The sequence below is a fragment of the Genypterus blacodes genome, unplaced genomic scaffold, assembly GCF_046128005.1.
Source record: "Genypterus blacodes isolate CSIRO-AG114 ecotype Tasmania unplaced genomic scaffold, CSIRO-AGI_Gbla_v1 ptg000040l_1, whole genome shotgun sequence".
Classification (NCBI taxonomy): Eukaryota; Metazoa; Chordata; class Actinopteri; order Ophidiiformes; family Ophidiidae; genus Genypterus; species Genypterus blacodes.
The window spans coordinates 1,834,849-1,856,671 of NW_027466853.1; the positions used below are offsets into that span (position 1 = coordinate 1,834,849).

The 21,823-nt window shown below is 40.1% G+C and overlaps 1 protein-coding gene across 1 annotated transcript; it reads left to right on the top strand.

Annotated features, from left to right (window-relative positions):
* Positions 1-1,120: 1,120 nt before the first annotated feature.
* cep162 (centrosomal protein 162) lies at positions 1,121-19,604 on the top strand. Its single transcript, XM_076148563.1, has 28 exons — positions 1,121-1,222; positions 2,005-2,076; positions 2,787-2,946; positions 5,072-5,212; positions 5,556-5,733; positions 6,300-6,379; positions 6,456-6,511; positions 6,603-6,633; positions 7,394-7,597; positions 8,535-8,616; positions 9,135-9,381; positions 9,895-10,102; positions 10,990-11,156; positions 11,429-11,563; positions 12,505-12,636; positions 12,822-12,934; positions 13,095-13,194; positions 13,277-13,403; positions 13,545-13,705; positions 14,957-15,061; positions 15,163-15,393; positions 16,050-16,244; positions 16,765-17,047; positions 17,388-17,520; positions 18,711-18,852; positions 18,934-18,972; positions 19,105-19,215; positions 19,330-19,604. Exons 2-28 carry the CDS (start codon positions 2,017-2,019, stop codon positions 19,498-19,500), a joined length of 3,792 nt encoding a protein of 1,263 aa, XP_076004678.1. The 5' UTR covers positions 1,121-1,222; positions 2,005-2,016; the 3' UTR covers positions 19,501-19,604.
* The last annotated feature ends 2,219 nt before the right edge of the window (positions 19,605-21,823 follow it).

Consider the following 21,823-nt stretch of genomic DNA (forward strand, 5'->3'; position numbering starts at 1 on the left):
TTAATGCATCCAAAACTGTTCAAGGGCATAATTTAGATCATGTGTTCAGTTTCTGGTCCTGTGCTTTGGTGCTGTTCTGGTGTGTGACAGCTCTATCGACTGCCGATAGTAATTATGCCCTTGAACAGGGCATAATTTAAATCATGTGTTCAGTTTCTGGTCCTGTGCTTTGGTGCTGTTCTGGTGTGTGACAGCTCTATCGACTGCCGACACAGTAGTGGGTTAGTCATTTACTTGTCTCTGTATATCAGTACAAACATTTTTGGTTTCTTTTTTTTTTTTTGCTATTTGTTTTTATTGGAGCAAACATTTTACATGCCATTGTGCTTACAATTGTAGCATATTTTCGAGATAATTTTTTCATACAGAAAGGGGGTGAAGAGGAGAGACAGAGAGACAGAGAGAAAGAAGGAAGGTTGTCTTTTTTTTTGAGTAATTTTTTTGGTTTCTACAAGCAAACAGGAAATGGAAGGAGCCAGCTCCCGATGCTTGGCAGGGAGACTTGGAGCTACAGAATACAACATAAAACACTGAGATCGGCAGATTATGGACATTTCTTTTGGTTTTGATATCAGTATTTATAATACCGTAACTGTTTCTCTATTTGTATTTCATCTGTTGGTTGTGGGCTTTATTGTGGGTTTCTTTCTTGTGGCTGAGGTGTATAAATACCCTATGTACATGTATATATTGTTTAATTTGGGAGGTCAGGTTTAGATTTCTGTTGTGTTATTGGTCTGCTGACTTCATTTAAGAACCAAGTTGCATTGTGCATTTGGATACTGAGATATTCTTTGTTAAATTAACATTTGTAATCTTGGATTGATCACTTAATTATAATTTGGCATAATAAAGCTTCAACTGTTTGTTTTTTTTTCTTTTACTAAACCTTTCCTCGTTTTCTTGCGGATGCTGCTTGGTCCCTAACATAGTGTAAGTGCATGATGGGAGGAAAAAGTAAGCATAAACATTCACCCAAAACGAACCCAATCTTGACGTGCATATACTAGATTTGAAATATAAAAAAAAATAGATTTAAAAAATAAAAAAATATGCTGAGGACCCTTTCTATGTATCCGCACGTTGATTGGTTAGCATTCCTCTGACGAACTTCTTTCTAGCCAATCAATTGCTTCCATCAGCCGTGTGGTATCGCAGGAAGTGCCAGACTGAAAACAAAACAACAAAGAAGCTTCCGAGACAATTAACAGTTGCGTTCAAAGTGAGTATTTTGAGCCATAACGTGCAGACAAATATATACAAGACTTTACCAGAACCTGCCGACAGAACTACGAACCGACCACGAACCGAGCTCCAGGGTCCTATCGCTAAATGTTAACATAGGATTAGTTTTCATTGTTGACGAAGCAAGGATTCTGTTCACCGGCTTTAAACTAAAGGGAGCATTTACTTTGAAGAAAACTGATTTACGGGCTAATTTGTAAATACGAGATCATTCGTGTCAAGGTTGTTTAGTCGGCACCAGTTCCAGTGCCCCGAGGCAGACCCTGGTACTTCCTCACCCATGTTTTGTGATGAATGAATATGAAAATGAATATGTTGCATATGTTTACACAACTCCAAGTATTGTATCTGTCAATACAGAATTGGCACTGGCATTGTTTTTACAGCCAGCAGTCCAAATTGTCCATAGTTACAGGTGGAATTGATGTGTGATTTATAGCAAGTCCAAGTTTTGATCTTGGTTACCTTGTGTTCGTCTGTCCAACAGAATTGTTTGTTGTTTTTGTGCAAGTCTAGTATTCAAATATTGCATGAACATAGCTCATTCAACACACACTTATCTTAATATCAGATTAATATGTGCAGTAGGAATTTCGAAGCACTGCTATGAGCCCTAGAAATTATAGATTGGTAAATACCTCAAAAATACCATATTTGACTCGGTGATGGTTGACTTTTGATGTCATTTGTTTAGAAATGTGCTTTCTAAATTGTCATTGTTCTCACTAAATGATTGCTCTCATTTCCGGTGTCCTTTAGCTGAGCATCCCTATGCCTCTCAGACTGACTCGGGAGGAGCTGGATGAACAGCTTCAGCGGTTCCTGAACGAGGTAACAAAACAATAACAATATTATTCTGTACAGGTTACTCAGTTAATGTAAGTAGCTTACTAGTTGGCACACATAGAAGATTTTAACAGATTTTAACAGATGTATCACACATACCTCCGCTGTAACAAATGAAACTCGCTTCATCTGATAAAAGCCTGCCACATAACACCCCAAATCATGTTTTTGAATGTACAATTCAAAGGAGGCAGATAGCCCAAACTAAAGAGGGTGACTGTGAAACACACCAGTCTTAACCACCTGAGGACCGAGGACAAAAAGTGTCTTCCAATTTCCTTTTTTTGTGATTTATTTATTTATTCATCATTCTTATTTTTTATTTTATAGTCAGGTCAGGAGGTAATGGTGTACGCGGAAATCTAGAGTGGTTTGCCTGACAACACCTACGTCTCCAGAACCATTTGGCTTGAAAAGCAGCTGATTGCCCTAAACCATGGGTGGTGTACAGAACAATGTGTGTTGACCTCAAAAGGGAGCAGAAAATATAAATAGCCCTCCAAAATTGATAGCTGTGAAGGGGTTTGCATAAGAAAACACAAAGTTACAAAGCAAAATAGTCAACAGAAAGCACTTTAGAGGAGACACACAATACAGACTATTCATTTGCTTGATTTTAAGATGGGAACAAAATGTCATGAATTACAATTCTTTCACATCCTGAAGGCTTTCACCTGAATTTGGTTCCCTGTCAGTCTCTTTCAGATGACTCTGTGGACTTGGGTGGCATACAAAAGGCAGACGATGTTATGCAAGGCACAACTAAACCCAGCCAGAAATCAGCCCAAAAAGGAACTGTCAGCACAGTGCCGTGGTGGGACGACGATGATCCTGGTGACAGAGGAGCAGAGGGAGGTAATAATGAGCTGCCCATCATTCCACATTCATCTAACTAGTCATGTTTGCTCATAGCACGTGGTGCAGAATGACAAAGCTTATTAGAATGGCTTTGTCATCAAGGTATTTGCAATGTTGTCCAATGAACTGAAAGAAAAGCTGCAGGTCATCAAAGCTGCCGACTATAATCTTTCGTAGAAAAATCCAACAAATCTAACTCTTTTATACCTACAAAAATTGCTGAAAGTGTCCAAAATGGACAGGACAGCCAGGAGACAAGATTTAGGGTCAGTTAACTTGAGCAACAAATCATCTGCATCCAGCGATAATTGATATTTGACACCATCACGAATAACAACTTTAAAGAGAGTGTAAGGCTGTAATTAATTGGCCAGTGGCTCAATAACCAAAGCAAAGAGGAGTGGAGATAAGGGGCATCCATGACGGGTCCAACGCTGTAGTGTGAACACTGGCCTGTGGTGATGAGGATAATATTCTCACCCAGCTGATCAATTTGTTTCCGAATCCAAATTGCTTCAATACCGCAAAAAAAGTATAACCTTTCTACCCTGTCAAAGGCCTTTATAGCATCCAGGGAAATTACAATCTCTACTGAAATTTCAGAGTGAGTGGAGTGAATAATATTTAAGACAGAGCACATCTTGAAAAACAGTTGCCGACCCTTAATGAAGCCGTTTTGAAGCCAAACCCCCAAACTGCTCCAGGGGCGATGTGTCATGGCTGCCCTGTGCTGACCCCTCTTTAATGTGTGTGTGTGTGTGTGTGTGTTGTGATATGTAAGCGGGGCACACAAGAGAAATTTCAGATGACGTGTTTGCATGGAGAAGTGTTTGCATGTGATTGGACCCAATAAAGTTTATATTCTATTCTATATGAGCCACAGGCTGTGGGGTCTGTCTTTTTTTTAAGAGAAGAGCTCTTGAAGCTTGACCTAGAGTGGGGGGAAGTGAACCTTTCTCTAGGGATTCATCAAATACCGCCAAGAGTAGAAGTGCCAGTTTAACAAGGAATTTCTTAAAGAACTCTATAGGAAATCCATTGGGGCCTGGAGCTTTTTTAGACTGCATAGCTCTGATTGAGGAGAGCAATTTTGCAAGAGAAAGCAAAGAATCCAGAGCTGTGGCAGTGTCATCCTTGATGTTTGGGATAATGAGATCAGCAAGGAAGCAATGGTGTCTGAAGGGAAAGTCAGACGTTGTAAAGGGAAATGTAGAATGATTTTAATGTGTTGTTTATTTCCAAGGGGTCAGTAGTGGTAATGCTAGTGTGCGGTGTTCATAATAAGTAGCTCGGGTTTGTAGCAGTAGATGCTCAGCAATATTGTTGGAGATGAGATCAACTAGGTCCGAAGATTAAGATGCTTCCTAAGAAGTTCTGGGGAGGGATCAGATCACTGTTGGTCGGGGGAGGTGATGGCAGCTGAGTGTTTTTTAACTTGGTACTTTTTTTTAAGGAATACGAAAAGATGTTACCCTCAAGGAATGCTTTCAGCGACTCACAGAATCAGAATCAGAATCAGAATAGCTTTTATTAAGTTTACACTTAAAAGGAATTTTTTGTGGTTATTGGTGCGATATAAAACATATAAGACAACAAGACAACAACCATGCAAAGAAATAAAAATAAATTAGAAAAGACATGAAATTAAATAAATTAACTAAATTCAATAAATTTAATAAGATTAAACATGCAAGTTGCTAGGGAAATGATGTGGTCAGTGGCAGACCCGGGCCTTGTTAATGAGGCCCACTGCAGAGCAGTCAATGCGAAATTGAATCGTTTTTATTAAAAGAAAGAAACTCAATAGAAAGAAAAAAACTCAATAGAATCAGAGGTCATGTCACAAAATGTTTTATCAAAATGTTTTATCTACCAACAATAATGAATTAAACCTCCAGAGGGGAGGAGAGGATTTGTGTGTGGATAGATGAATATCCAATAGTAAATAAAATGCTTAAGTAGTGTGAAGAAGCAGCACATGAGTCGAAAGAGTTATCTATGAGATAGCTAGAATAGATGATCTATTCGAAAGTAATTGTGTACCTGAGAACAGAATGAGAACTTTTTTACACAAGTTCTTTTCTGTAAGTTCTTGAAAGGCGGTATTTTTTTCCTTTTCCAGGACTACTGGGATCTAAGAAGACTTTCAGGAAGTCTTTGAGGAAGTCTCAGCCAATTGAAGAGAAGCATGAGTTGGATGAAGAGCATAGTAGCTTGAGAATGAAAACGGCTATGAATGTCAAAGACAATAAAGACCCAAAAGGTGAGTGAGGGCAGTGTCCTAGAGTGTTCAGTTCTAGAAGTCATCATAGGTCCAAAGGTATGGACCCAACCCAAAGGAGACCTGTCAATTTCAGACCTAACCATAAATGCAGCTGACCTGAACACATCCAACCAGAGGTTTAGAGAGCAGAAAAAGAGGACTGGTGAATTGGAATTTCAGATTTCTGGGTTTGGGGAAGTAAAAAAAATGTTCTGAAGCAACAATCAAAATGGAAAAACAGCCTGGAGAATTCTATGCAGCAGTTCCACATCTGAACAAAGTTTTTATGTAATATGGAGTCTTTGAGATTGTGTGTAAAGTCAAATATTTTTTTTAACTTCAGGAGACGTACCATATGGACCAGCAATCGAAATGAGTCTGGGATTGGACACTCTAGAGGAACAAGAGGAGAAATCCAGGTTCTTTGCACAAATGGAGACCGAGGCTTCATCCACCATCGATTATTCCAAGCTTAATAGAGAGCTGGACTCGACAAGTTCTATTCTTGGTACCAAACTCAGGTATGTAAATAGAGCTTCCCTGCATTTTGCACATTATATCTGTCAGTGTGCACTGTCATGCACAGGAATGCCATGAGTTAAGGTCTCATGCAACGGTTTGGACATTTTGATTTTGTTTTATTTCCACATTGTCATGGAATGGGTGATAATGAGGGGAGCCATTTCTATGAAAGAAATTGTTGTCTGTCTAGATTTCGGAGAATAAGTAATACTGTGAAATAGTTTGTCACCTCCACAACTGACAAAAGTACTTCTGCATGGACGTGTGAAGTGCCAATTCACATTTCCCTTTTTTCCCCAACCATGACACACGCAGAATGTTGTGTATTTGTAATTTGTATTCTTTCCTTGCTCTTTTCTCTCCTTTTTCAGTCGTATTGACAACATGTCTCGGTCTCATACTGTTTGTGAGCATGTCGACGACCCCTGAAGAAAGTTGACATCAGACTTTTTGAGTGGCATCCTAACACATTTGTTTATTTAGTCTCTAACAATCGTGTCTTTGCAGCTCTTTTGCAAATGAGTGTCATACCTCTAATGTTAACTAATGCATTTCTACTCGGTAGGAAAACTGAAGAAGCAATGGATGAAAGCAATGAAGTTCAAAGCACGGCCAAAGTCACAGCAACGGACGGAAAGTCTGCAGGTGAAAACAAGAAAACCTTGTTGAATGTCTGTTTAAATAGATCTGTGTCTCAATCTGTTACTTTCCGTGTTTACAGGCTCTCTGCACTATAGTGAAGATTTTAAGGAAGAGAACAGTGAAGAGGCCCTGAAGGTTTGTAATTGGATGCTATATGGATTTGACTAATTGGAAGCTTAAGTGGAGATTTGATAATCACAGCTTTGTTTAATCCACTGTTTTTCAGAATTCTGAAATGTCTGCCATTTTTACCAAAGGTAAGAAACAAACATATTTCTTTAAGTTGATGGGGGTCCAACAGAGGGAGTGTCAGATGGGGCTTGATTGAAATGCAGAGGCTCATATTGTATTTTGATACCCCTTCAATGTTGGAAATACATGTAAGACACAGGTTCAGTGAATGTAGATTTTGTCAAAACTGATATACTCTTCCATAGCGTTACCGTTTTTTCAAGACAGTATTTATTTCATATATTTTGACGGTTGTGGTCTTTCACTGTCTGCATGACAAGGGTTCATCTCTCTCTCAATCCAAAATGTGGAGTTGTTTCTCTGCTTGTCATTGTCAATATTCGGTCCATATTTTGTTGTAATTTTTGCACTCCATGTTAGTTTCACACCATGAGTCACTGGATGATGCTCATTCCATTAATATTGGCAAAGATCAGTAATGCCCAAGTCCCCAAAAGACAAGACAAAAAACACCCAAAGTGACACATACCGACTTGTCATAGACACTCATTATACACTCGATATAGAAATGCAAAGACATAATGAAGAGACACAGATTTGAATTCCTGCCCGTTCCTTATTTAAATACTCTTCTTTCTTAACGGCAGAAATGTGGTTTTATAAACATGGATCACTTAAAAACATTGGCAATAGCAGACATGGAATTAGGAAGGCTTTAGGACTTAAAAGTGGAATGTAAGAAATGACCCTGGTCCAATCATTTGTAACATTGTGTTGAATGTTCTTTATTTTTGACACAAAGTAAACTAAAGCTATGTTGTGTAGGTCAGTCCTATGTGCAAAGTGGAGGCAGTGAACTGGAGGCTATCCATGAAGCCTACAGGCAGATCAGCCATGCAGAGATTGTTTCAGAAGACCACAACCACCACCATCACTATGATTTATCCTTGGAAGAGGAGGGGAGCAACTGGCTGCCTTCGCCTCCTCAACATGTGCAATCACTCCAACCTGCTTCTACCACTGAGTCAGGTCAGACTACATACAATCATACAATCAACAGTATTTTGGGCAATGGATTCCCTGCAGTGGTATTTCAGCAGGGAATACATGAGTACAACATAGCCGCCACGCATATGTGTAGAATAAAGCACCATGAGCCTTGCACTTGTTTAAGTGTGCCCTGTACCAGAGCCAATCAGAACCTGGTGCTCTTACGAGACGTTGTATGTGATATTGACCATACAAATACATTTGATTTGATTTGGATCTTCAAAGGGTGGCTTGCCATCTGTCCAAAGGCTCATTGTTGTGGTGCGTCGCTGCCCTTCTTCGGCGAAGATGTCCCTTTTTGGATAAGCTTTGCAAACGGCGTGTGGCGCACGATGAGACGAGGCAACTTTCTTTTAAATGTTTAATTTGACAAATAGTTTCATTTGCCACATTTACACATTTACGAAGTACGGTCAAAAGCTGTGTTGCTTTCAATTTACAGCAATACCAAGCTCTAAAGCCTTCTTAAATAAACAATATTAATGTCATCAAACTATATTATTAATCATCTAGTTCATCTTTGGCTCTGTAGGAGAAAGAAAGTGTCCTCTTGTATCTGCACCCGTTGGGGAACCACCTCCCAAATCAAATCAATCTCATATCAGAAGTAGTGAGCTCTTGCAATCTGCTTTAACTGAAAACGTAAAATGTGATAATATAGGCAAATTCAAATGTTAACTAGTAAATATACCACTGAAAGGTTTTGGAATTTAAGTGTAATAAATGTGTTAAAACCTTGAAAATATTTTCTAATCATTTTCATTTGCAGACAGATTACAGTGATTATTTTGGTTTTTGTTGAAATGATCGCAAGGAAGTTTAGAAGGTTAAAGTTGTTTTATGTTTATGTTTGTCAAACAAGAATGAGTGTGGGAACATAAGAGCAGAGTTACATTTTGTCTTTGTATTTACATAGACTTACCGACAGCAGAAGAACTGATGGAGCCCATCCGACCAGAAGATGACCGTGTCAGATTCTTCACCCTTCAGCCTTCCAGGTTAGGATGTCAAAAGTTTCAGTTTCATTTATGGTCAAGTATTCAAGAGGCAGCCAATGAGTTCTTCAACAGGACAAGCAGAGCATCCTTGTGATTGTCTTTTAAAAGTAGACTTTTCAAACCAATCCAACTCAAATCACCTGCAAAGGTTTCCTGAGCCTTTGAATTGTCTCTCAGTCTGGTTCAGTAGGCGACACAATAATGGGGAAGACGACCATATTCTAATATATTGAGCTGCAACTGTAATTGTGACATCATTCATGATGTTGGGAGGCAGTAGCTCAGTGGGTAGAGCTTCCGCTTGGGAACCGGAGGGTTGCCAGTTTGAGTCCCTGCCGAGGTGCCCCTGAGCAAGGGATCGAACCCTCAATTGCTCCCCCCTCTGCGAAGGGTGGTAATGTAATGTAATGTAAGTCGCTTTGGATAAAAGCGTCTGCCAAATGATCGTAATGTAATGTAATGTTGTCAAAGTTGACATGATTTTTGGTGTGATTTCTCCTTCCATTTTCTCATTATAGCGTTTTACAACTTGGTCAAGATAAAATATTCTCGTCATTAGAAAGGACTTCCCCACAGTCAAATTCAAAGCAGCCAGGAAAGAATGAAATAAATGAAGTTGGGGAATTGACAAGATTTCGATCCAGCTCCCCTGAACCTTCCAACTATGACCTGACGAGGACCATCAGGTCGGAAGTACAGAGACTCATGCAGGACAGTAAGGAACCTTTCCGTGGCAGACAAAGCGGCAAAGCTAAGAAGCAACAGGTGAGGCAAAACTTGAAAGTTTTCATCGATGTTGCTGTCAGATCAGTGGTGATCATTCAAAAGAAAGTATACATGTTTCCAATCTGTTCCAATTTTGTTATTTTTCTCCAACAAAACACAATTCATTTGCTGTTACATTATATTTATTATCGTGCTTGAACATGACGAGAGAGACCTCTACTGTTTCACCTGCAAATACATACATTACACAATTATCATACAATGCATAAAACACACTTTTATTGAGAGGATGCGCAGGACTGGGTGATGTGACTGACACTGATGATGAATTTGCAAACAATTATTTCAGTAATTATGTAAAAGTAAAAAAAGTAAAAGTAGTTTTTGTATAAGTTGGTTGATTAATGCTATGTGATGGATAGGAAATAATGCATTAGCTTCATATTAATATTGTGCAATAAAAAAAACTATTCAAGGGAATTGAGGATTTGCCTAAGACCTAAGGATGTGTTTGTTTCACATTGTGTAATCATCATGTTCACTTTTCCTCAGGCAGTTGGTGCTTCTGCTGTTACTCATCACTCAACATCTTCAGTGAGGAAACCAACTACAACCCCTGTTAGAGGCAGGGATTCAGGGCTGAGTAGAGCTCCTGCTGCTGCTGCTGCTGTAGTCAAATCCAAATCACCTGTATCCCAGACCCTGGAGTATGACCCCAAACCCACAAAAAGCAACAAAAAAGATGACAGCAAGCACACAGGTTGGAGCATTCACGCTATATAATAAGTCATTGTTATGCATTTCAGATATAACTGTGTATCTCTCTTATCGCTCTTATCATAAATTACTCTGGTGGATGTGCAGTGGCAGGACAGTCTTAGTGAACCCTTTGGAATTTCTTGGATTTCCCCATTACTCACTCATCATCATATGGTCTGATCTTCACTAGACAAAAAAAAAGACTGAATGAAACTTCACCTTTTAGGTTGGCACAGGATTTTTTCCCAGAGCCCAGTCTTGTATTGTGAAGAGGATGTAGACTAAGGTCTGTGGCCTGGCACTGTCAGAATAATGCTTTAAAAATGAGAATTATGTCATTTTGGGTCTGTCTTCTATTCTTAGTCTGCCTTTGGCGTTATGCTGGGCAGGAATCCTCCAGTCAATTTTGTTCATGGGAAGGCTTTGGGTTAGAGTTCAACAGCTAGGCAGGCAAAATTGAGAAGGATGGACCGCCCGTGCTGAGACAATATGGCAAGATGAAGGAAATGGGCTTGCATTTATGGGGTCAGAGGGGAACTGACGACAGGTGTGGGTGTGGGTCAACTGTGTGTTGTTTATTTATTGTTATTTATTATTTATTATTTATTTATAGTTGTTTATTTATAGTTTATTGCTGTTATCGATCACTGTTCAAAGATTCAGGCACAGCACAAATGCATTTCGTTGTATTATCATATACAATGACAATACAAGCTATTCTATTCTATATTTTAAGAGAATTGACTTTCATCATCCCTTTAATGTGGCTTTCATTGATTGTTTTGTTTTTTTAATCATTTTCAAACAGAGTTTTGTTGAGTATAAAGCTGCAATTGGGACTTTATTTACTGCCATTTTTCTCATCATATTTTGGATGTGATTGATTAGCAGAGTCAGAGGTGAAGGTCAGCAGTTATCTGACGGCATCTGTCCAATCCAAAGTGTCAGTCCTCCAACAGCAGAGGGACAACCACAAACCCCAGGACGCAGCAGAAACCCAGGACGTCAGAGGCCCTCAAGAGCTCAGACTGATACAGGATCTTACAAAGAAGAATGTAAGGAAATGTCCAACTGCTTTTGCTCTCATATGGTATGGTATGTTTGCAGCATAGCCATGTGCCCATTTACCCAAATTGTGGAATGAAGCTGACCAGCAATTGTGTCTGAGTGTGTAAAAGCAGATGGGATGTAGCTACTTTTTGGAGGGTAAAAAGAAACAGCTGGTGCATCTGTGGCTGTCTTCACCTTCACCTAGCATCTACAAGTGCAGGATGGAATTGGCCATTTTAAATGGTGGTTTTGGTCAGTTTTCATGTGCGATTTCCAGCAGGTTGAGAACAGTTCCCTGGTGGAGGAGATGAGGGTCCAGTTGGCTCAGAAGGACAAGGAACTGCAGCTGATGCAGCATCACACAGAGGAAGTCACTTCACTCCGACAGCAAAACTATCTACTTCAAAGCAAGGTACACAAGCATCCACTTCCAACACCTACCTACAATGTGTGCAAATGACATTGTGCACACGTCCACAACAAAGCTGAGCTTGAAGTAAAGAGATTAGAAGAATTTTCTGAGATCGTCTTCTTTTGATCACAACACAATAAAACTCAGTTAAGCCCCTTTCACTTTTGCAGCCATCTGTTCCTCAGCAGTTTGATATAAGGAGTACTCAAGGCACACAGAGAGACAGCTGGAACTATTACACCGCTGTGGTTAGATGGCTAGGCCTTCAATCTGCTCCACATCTGTTTATTCTCACAGTTGCAGGCAGAATTTTACAATCATTGGCATAAACTATAACCACAGATGCAGATTTATGCCCCTATAATCACAAAAACTTGCATGCAGTTGTTCTCACATGCTGAATAGTGCTCAATAAACTTTCAATTTCATATGTAGAGTTTTTGTGCCCTTTTTTTTGACTACATTCTTTAGGACAATTATAGTCACTTATCTCAGAAAGAATCAGTTTTAATATGGCTCAGCTGATTTGATCCGCTTCAAATAGGCTTGACTTTGTTTCCTCCATAAGTTTGTGGCCAGGGTCCAGTGCCAAACGAGCTTGTCTGCAGTCCATTTGTGGAGTGAACTTGATCTATACCAGTTCAGTGAACTATTGAACTTGAAATGATTGCATGTCATTTATATTAAATAATGTTCACCTTTTGAAGAACATATTGAAGGTTAGCACATACGTATGTGCTACATTCTCCTATTTACTTCATCGTCTCTGTTGTATTATTGTTATTACATAACTCTTCCACAAACCCCAAAGTAATCATGTATTATAGTAATGGTTTTCTGACCATTATTACATATTACAGAATAAAAGTGGGGGGGCTCATTTTGACAATTTGATACTACTCAATATTTAGTGAATAAGCCATCTTTTCTCTATCACCCAGCTAAGGAGTATAGAGGAACACAACCAGAAGAGGAGCGGGATGGAATCTGCAGCCAGTGTTTCAGAGGAAAAGCTTCACCTGATTAATAAAGAAATTCAAGAGCAGAATGTCCTCATCAGGGGTTACCAGCAGGTTTGCTTCCCTACGCACCTAAAAAGACATTCTGACATGTTATTGATTGTAACTCCTGAACCACACTGACTAAATGGGTGAACAAAGCCTTGTCGGGAAGGAAACATCCCGAGGTCAGAAAAGGTGTTTAACGTGTTAAACAGAGCAGCAAAGGTTTGAAGAGATTTCTTTTTTTTATTTGACAGGAGAATGAAAAGTTATGCCAGGAGATGAAGAATCTGAAGGCCCAAAGTAAGGCCAGTGAGGAGGCAATGTTCCAGGAAAACCAGAGGCTGGGAAACAAGCTCACTATGGCGAGGTGGGCTCACTGCAAGTGTGTCAGTCTAAATCAGGGGTGGGCCCTGGTCTTAATAGATCATGTCCATGTAAAGGTCTTCTACATGTGGATTTCAACATAGTTATAGTTATTAGTCATTAGTTGCTTGAAACTTTAAGACATTATTACCATCTTGCACCAGGGAGAAGTTGAATAATCCCCCGAGACATAAGGGAAATGAAGGCTCAATGGATCCATCTCAGTGTACTGCAGAGTTGTTGGCTCAGATTTGTACAATTCAGGTAAGTGCTACTGTCACTCAAATATTGTTTACATTGTTGTGCTTTTTGTCAGCTGCCTGCTTATCATTGAGATTATTTGCAGAGGAACGAGGCCAAGCTGTCTGAGGAGATTCACAAGCTGAAGCAACAAAATCAAGCCCTCATCATCAACCTGCAGAGAATGCAGGAGGAGAGAGACCTGGCGAATGCACAGGCTACTTCCATCTCGGGTAAGAATAGATAGAAAATATGTTGTTATTCAAGAAAATGCATCGAATTGCTGTTGTTCCTCAATGAGTCGTTTGTGAACCACTCAAAAGTATAGTTGTTCTCAAGATTGTAAGGTGAGCACAATGTCTCTACACTGTCAGACAATCAGATTGAGATGCGTGTTCAGGAGGAGAAGCACAGGGAGGAAGTGGCTGCCCTGAAGAAGAAGCTCCAGCGCTGTGCTGAAAAGAACCAGCTGCTAGACAAAGACTCTACCAGGCTGAAAGCTGCTTCAGCTGAGATACACCAACTCAAAGAACAGGTGAGGATTCACAGTTGTTTGTTGTAGGATATTTTTCACACACATATATTCCTTACTCCACACTCTCTCACGTATTCATTTATAGTCCTGGGTTTTTTTGTAGTTCACTGTGAGCCTGCTTTAGTCATCCATACATGTATTACATATAGAGTTTGTAATATCTATATAAAGATTTAGTGAATACACCATTTAAAGTGACAAATCTACGCAGTGGCGGGCCGTCAGGGTTGGCAAGGCCTTCTCTGCTGGCCTAGACATCATCAGAATATAAATTAAATTTTGATTTCAATTATTCCCCATAATCTATTCTCTTCAGTTCTTCCCGCCTCAGAAAGAGATTTGGAGGGGCCTGGGCTGCATGTCAGAGCTTTTATCCAATCATATTTCAGCCTTAATGTGTTGCCAGGGTCCATGAAATCTGCCCTTAGGCCTTCAGAATCAACAGTGCGGCATAGCTATGCAGAGCTAGCAAACTGAACTGGAACAAGCTAATTTGTGTAGATTTCTACAAGCTGTTTTTTTCAACCTACAATTCTTGAAGGAGGAGAAGAGATCGATTTGGTTGCAGGTATAATTACAACGCCATTTTCAAGAAGAACTTTTCAAGAAAAGCTAGACATAGTGAGAAGAGAACTGCCAACCCCGACGCTGGCGATCCAAGCGATCTTAATCAGAATCAGAATCCGAATAGCTTTTATTGCCAATTAAGTTTGCACTTAAGAGGAATTTTTGTGGTTATTGGTGCGATATAAAACATATAAGACACAAGACAACAAGACAACAACTATGCAAAGAAATTGAAATAAATTAGAAAACACACAAAATTAAATAAATTAACTAAATTGAATAAGATTAAACGTGCAAGTTGCGAGGGAAATGATGTGGTCAGTGGCAGACCCGGGCCTTGTTAATGAGGCCCACTGCAGAGGGGAAGAAACTGGTTGCGTGAGGTTTTGGTCGCTTTCCTCTCCTCCGCCGTTTCACTGCATGGGCAAAGGGCCAGCGACCCCTTGACCAAAGTGTTCAGTGAATCCACAGAAATAACAAGGAAAGTGAGAAACAGATCTGCTAGAGTAGTTCCCCTAATGTAAGAAGAGGTGGAATAATTCAGGTAGGACTGTGTAGGACATCACTGAAGGCCGAGGTGTGAAATGCACAGCCCGCCACTCAATCTACCAGAACATAATCATTGATGAGTAACAATGTAATATTGCTGAGAAGCTATATTATAACATGCCCTTTCCACTTCAGGTGAAAAAATTTAAGATGAGTGTGGGGAGAAGAGATGCTGAGCAGCAGAAGAAGACCAAAGAGAAAGCCATGGACAATGCCAAGATGCAGAACCTGGAGCAACAGGTTTCTCCTCAGAACAATCTGATTAAAGTTGTAACACTCGTCTTTTTCTTCTACAGCTGATTTATGCTTTTCCTGTGTATATGTTGTCTTGTATGAATTAGGTGAAGAAGCTTGAACTCATATTGAGACAGAGAAACCCAAACTCCCTGCCCGCTCTAATCTACGCCGCAGCTACAGCTGACAGGCAAGTGGACATGGACGCTGCAGGGACATCGCCCCTCAACCAACTGCTGGAGCAGAGAGCTAAGTGGCTGGAGGCTGAGCTGGAAGCCTCTGATGTTAAGGCTAAGCTCAGGCTGCAGGGCCTGGAGCAACAGTACCACATGATGAAGGTATAAAGCTAGACAAGGCTGACCATGTTAATATAACTTCTATGTTTTGAAATGAATTTGAACCAAAATGTGTTAAAATAGTAATAAAACACACAGATAACACACACACACACACACATATATATGTATATATATATATATATATATATCATTCTATAACCATGTTGTACGTGATATTGCATTATTCAGTCATATTACATTTTAAGGGTGTAACACCTTTATTACACCTACATTTCTAATTAGGTTCAAATTCCATGTGTTGCATAGATAGAAGAAAATTATAAATGAAACCATATTTGTTTAACAACTGAAGAGCTGTAAATACATAAATATTCAACCTATCTATCACAATGTCAATATCTGAGCACATGCAAAAAAACAATTTCTTATATTCTGACAAACTATGAACATTATTACATGATAATGTTTTTTATCAATTATGTGATTTGCTCATTCCATGTTCTCGCTCTATCACTCTCTGTCTTTACGTTCAACATTTCTGTAGTAATTTTTTTTAATCCGATGCACAAATACAACTCAACCTAAAGAAATCTGAAATTGACGAGAGAGAGAGAGAGAGAGATTTGAATCTTTACACAGTATGTATAAATACATACATACACATATATATTGTGCGCTTCTCTCTGTTCCTGTAGCTTCGCTATGAGCAGCGGATCTCTGAGTTGGAGCAGCAGTTTGAGCTGGGAGGCTCTGTGGCTGGCGCCGAGCCGTTACTCTCACAGGTTCAAACATTGAAGGAAGAACTGCACAGGGTGAAGAAAATCCAACAAAGCAAAGAAAAATCTCTTCAAAGCCAGATTGAGTCACTACAGCAGCAGCTCAATGAAAAGGTTTGATGATCTATATCAGGGGTGGGGAACCTCGGCCCGCGAGGCCGTTTGGTCCGGCCTGCTAGCGGATCCGGCAATCCGGCTCGCCTGGCCGCAATTCGGCCCGCCCGATCCGGCTCGATCCAGCCTGCCCGGCCCGTGATTTGACAGATCGCTGCACAAATTTCGAAGCACGCAATTTTGTCTGGCCCCTGAGGGCTAATGGCAACATCAAAATGGCCCGCGATAGGGAAACAGTTCCCCACCCCTGATCTATATTCTCTACATATTGTATGCACACCTCAGATTTCTGAGTCATAACATCAGGTGCTATGTAGTTAATCTGCTTAAACCCTAGTATCCTGTATCCAACCACAGAGTCATTTCCTCAGAATTTCTGTGAAAACTAAATCATTGTTTTGGAATTTGTGAATTTATACACCTGCACTTTCAACAAGTTTTGTTTATGCTGCCATTGTTGAGGTTATATATTGTTTTACTTATTATATGGGAAAGGTAATTGTAAACTTACTGCCTGCAGGCCTGGCCCAGTCCAGTCCAAAATCAGCCTGAAGCCGTCCAGATAGATCAACTGAACCAGGAGCTCACTGCAAAGACCCACAACATTCAGGAGTTGACCTGCATTGTGGAGAGGCTGCAGATGGAGAGGAAGAGGTCTGACACCGGCTCGTGTCAACACTCCAGATCCAGGGAAGATATCGGCCAGCCGGCACCAGTGGATTCAAGAAACCAGGAATCTGGAAGGGAGGAAACATTTCCACCCACTCATCATGAAAAGACCTACCAACCCACTCGCTACACAGGTGTGCATGTTCTCATGCAGCTTCAGCCTGCAGCAGACAGAATATTGTTGCTTAAAGTTTTTGTTTTTTTTATTTCAAAGCACCACCACTGCTGTATAAGGATCTGAATGTTAGGGTCAAGGTTATTATAAAACTTGACAGGAAAGAATGCCTTGAGGTCGCTGTGGTGACATATTTGTGACGTCTTTATTAAATGTGAAGTAAGGCTAATATAGATATGACTGAAAAAAAAAAGATGCTATGATGCTGATGAGCAGAAAGCTACTCCCATGTGCCATTGCATAAACAGTAACTGACCATTTTTCAACATTCTATTTGATTGCTCTCTCCTCTTTTACAGGGAGTCACATCACAGAGGTGCTAGAGGAGAATGAGGCTCTGAGGCAGCATGTAGATCTTCTAAAGGTGAAGAGTGAGCAGGAGAAGAAGGCGTTAAAGGCCAATGTTCAACAAACTGAGGAGGTTCTCTGCAGGTGGGTGGAGATGAATGTTCAAAGATATTAGCATGTAATGCATGAATTATTCATGACAGCAGGGGTGTCAAACTCATTTTAGTTTGGGGCCACATTCAGCCTAATTTAAACTCAAGTGGGCCGGATCAGTTACATCATAGCATAATAACCTAAAAAATGGATGTTAATGGACAACTGAAGTTTTCCCTTTGTTTTAGTGCAAAGAACTACAAGTTCATATTGCAGATGTTAACTTCTATTTAACTATCTTTTTACAAAACATATTATGAATAACCGGGAATTTCTGAATTAAGACAGTACAATTTCAACAATAACCAATAATAACAATAAGGTATATATACAACAACTTGGCAAGATCTAGAAATTATTTTAAATGTACATACATTTCCACATCTGTGTAGAAATGTGAACTGAATTGTCTCACTATCTGTGGATAACTCTTGGAGGAATATAGTGTTTAACTTTGCCTGGACAGTTACAATTTGCTTTCACTGACAACAATACAGGAGAGAAATAATAATAATTAATAATAATGTGCTTCCTATATGGAGAGGAATTAAAAAGAAATTATTATATATAAGAGAAGAAAAAGCCAAAATGTTCAAAGACATTTCCAGAACAAACACGCAGCATTTACTGAAAAGTACCAAGCTGGAAATGAGCGTATAAGAGCGATTTGGATACTGCTGTGGAAAGCTGGGGAGAGCAAATTGATAAAGAACATCGATTTGGGAAGATCCTAAGGCACGGAAAGCCTTTCACAGATGGAGATTACATGAAGGAATCATTTACTTAAATATCAGAGAATCTATCCCGGGTAAATCAACTTTGTTAAACGCTGATCTGACGCTGATGTGGAAACGCTGCATTTCAGTGGTGGGATGCTGTCACGTCGCCGGGACACACAATCGACATGTTGTTAAAGTTGTGGGAAATGTAGTTTACGGACAATGTACGCTTATAAGCGGCACAGATGTTTTTTATTGCTCTCGTGGGCCCCATAAAATGACATGGCGAGCCTTGGGTTTGACACCTGTGATCTATGGTATTTAAAGATTAACACATTTAATTAGTTAAAGATTTGTGATGGTCACCAGCCAAAATAAAGAAATAAAGAGTTACTGTTTTGGTTTTGGTATTGAGAGCCAATATGTGATCAGTAACAGAGACAGTAACACAATCCCTTTCAGGTTAAAGGAAGATTTTGCAGAGCAGCTTTCCTCTATGAAGGCAGAGCACTCAAAGGTGTTAGAACATCTACGGGTCACCTATGCCCTGGACCACTCCTCCTCCAAGGTTGCTGAACTTGTGACTAAACTCAACACTCAGCAGGTACAAGCTCTTTAGATGGTTTCATGTCAGTAGGTTGGACATTAATCTAGATAAATAACGTTTGTTTATGTTTTTGTTCAGATAATGATCAAACACCTTCAAGACAAGCTGAAGTTTCAGGTAAGCAGGTTTGTTTGTAGTGCTTGCTCAGGAGTTGGAATATTGCAGTCGGATCTAGACATTGGTATACCAAAGTTCATCATTGTAACCCTTCAGGCCGCAAAATGAAATCCCTCCTTTCCCATTGTTTAGCTGCAAAGGCCAGAAGAACAGAATCCAGAGGTAAAACTCCTCTGCACGCTGGAGAGGAAGATCCTCAACTTGGACCTCAGACACCAACAGAGAGAGGAAGAGCTTCAGCAGGTAGAACTGGATCACTGTGGAAGACGGGAGATTAGCAAAACGTTTACACAGTCAGTATCATTCTTTGCAGTTGTCATCATAGAGATTTGACCTGGTTCCATTATTATCCATTAGGTGATTGTTGGCTCACGGCAGTTGTTGGGGTCTGCTCAGCAGTCAGAGGTGGATCACTGGAAGCATCTGGTCCAGGTGAAACGCAGAGAGCTGGAGACTTTTTACCTGGAGCTGGACTCCATATTGGACCTCATTCGACAGCTCCACAGACAAGTCATCCTCCCCTCATGAATCGGAACTGTAATAAACCCCCCATATAGCAAACCTTAGTCCAGTCAGCTGAGAGCAGATTTGGAAGTTGGGATGCTTTACATCTTCTTTACAGAATGTCAGTACTGTGCAAAAAACACTCAAACCTCTCTAACACCCTTTAGAGGCCATAAATATCACATGCCACTATTTATTTTCAAGATCTTCAGGCTGTCCAGGTTTTTGCCCTCAGGTTTGAAATACTTGGATTACTTTGTATTAATTCTGCATTTCTATTGGGGCAATTTCCTGCCAGTGTTTTTATTTAGCAGCTGAATTTAATTCTGTATTTAAGTGCATTTACAGAATGAATTGGATTTGAAGGTGCAAGTAAAACGTACTGCAAATCATTAACTACCTATTGTGTGAAATACATTAAAGTAATTGATGCCTTTCTAATTTGCGTTGAATATTTTTCTTGTGTTTCTTGCGTAAATGACCACACTCACCTCATGGTCCAACAGTGAGTAGCAACTTTCCAAATTCTGGTTATACCTTGCATCTCACCTGCAAAATTGTACAAGTGATGGAAAATGTCCTGTGTTTATGAGTGTGAGAGAGAGGCTGGTGACTTGATCATCACAGATGTAAGACCTTGTGTCAAAGGGACTCTTCTAGAGTGAACTTGGCCTTAGCGACCTCATGGCTAAAAGACACTAGCTTCTGTGTGTCTATTTGTTTGTTTATTTTGGAAAGTTGTTCTCGAGGCTGCTCTATTGTCAGGAATACATTATTAGACATACAGTGCATGGCCCCAGACATGGGATTATACCCTGATTTCCTCAGATGTGAACAAGGACTCTCCATTTTCCCAGTGTTGCGTGGGAGGTCGGCACAATTCTAACCTATTCCTAGAGAGGATTGAGAGAGACCACCAGGCCCAGCAGCATGTCAAGGCCAGAACCCCTCAGTGAAGATACTGACCTTTTTACATTCTCTCACTTTTTCCATGTGGAACATACATGGAATCAATTCCTCCCTCTTTCTTTATTAAACCACAACATGAGAACTCAAGTACGGCACTAAAAACAAAGACAAGCTCATTTGATATCACTCGCTGTTCCACAGACTACTAAGAAATCCTCTTATAGCCCCTCTGTGAGAAGAGCCTTGGGGCATCATAATCCAGTATACAGTTGATTAGTATCCCATTCATAACCCACATTAAATCAGAACAGTCGTTTATGTTGCTAAAAAACAAAATCAAATAAAAAAAACAAAAGCAAATTGTCAATTCAGACCAGGACATTTTTGTCTGTGCAGTCTGCAGACTCATTTCCTCAGCGGCGGCACCAGATCAGTCACTTCAAGGCCCAGGGAAGAGTTCTGATACTAGGGTCCATTTTTAACTCAGTCACACCACTGCACTATATTTAGTGAAGCATGTGCTGCACAGATGGAGGTGAGGTGAGTTTTTTCATCACTTTTCCAGTTTTGCCACTTCCTCTGTATTTACCTTCAAGAAGAAGAAACAGCCGTCTGTCTTCGGTCAAACCTTCACGCTTATAATTCCCATCAACAATACTCTTTGGCTGGCTTTCTTGCCATAAATTCATTCTTGACCCATAAAGTGTTCCTTCATCTCTTAATTTTTCCTGAAGAGAGACCCCTGCTGGTACATCACCACAAGAAGAGCACTGCAGACCTCTGACCCCTGGGTCAACCACCATCAAAACTCCCTGAAGGCTACTCACAATAAACTGTCATCTCTGTAACCAGCAATGCACTAATGATTCACCAGAGGGCAGAAATGTATCACATTGCATGCAATAAGACATACATACAAAAAGAATAAATATATATAGATATATAGATATAGATATAGATATAGATATAATATATATGTATGTATGTATGTATGTATGTAGATATATAGATCTAGATATAATATATATGTATGTGTATATATATATGTACTACACAGTGTACAATGCACACACTGCCAGCCTTTTTAGCAATGCAGATTGCTAAAAAGGTGAAGATAATCAAAAGGCAGACAGGCAATGCAATTGTACCATTATAGAAGACAGAATAGCTAATAGGCCACTAATGTGACACTTGGGTAGGATGTAATGACTGATCCTTTGGGGTTGTCTTGGTTACATGCCATGTTTTGCCACTGTGGAGGAGGACCGAGTGGTGCTCATCTCCATCAGGTTATGAGGTGACAGTGGCTCAACTGCACCCCCGCACCCCCTCTCAATATGATCACTGTGGGCTTTGCTCTCCCTTTGCTTGTTGTGATGAATAAACGGCAGTATGAGCCTTCTGAGTGACTCTTACATCGTTATAAACACAAAGTATG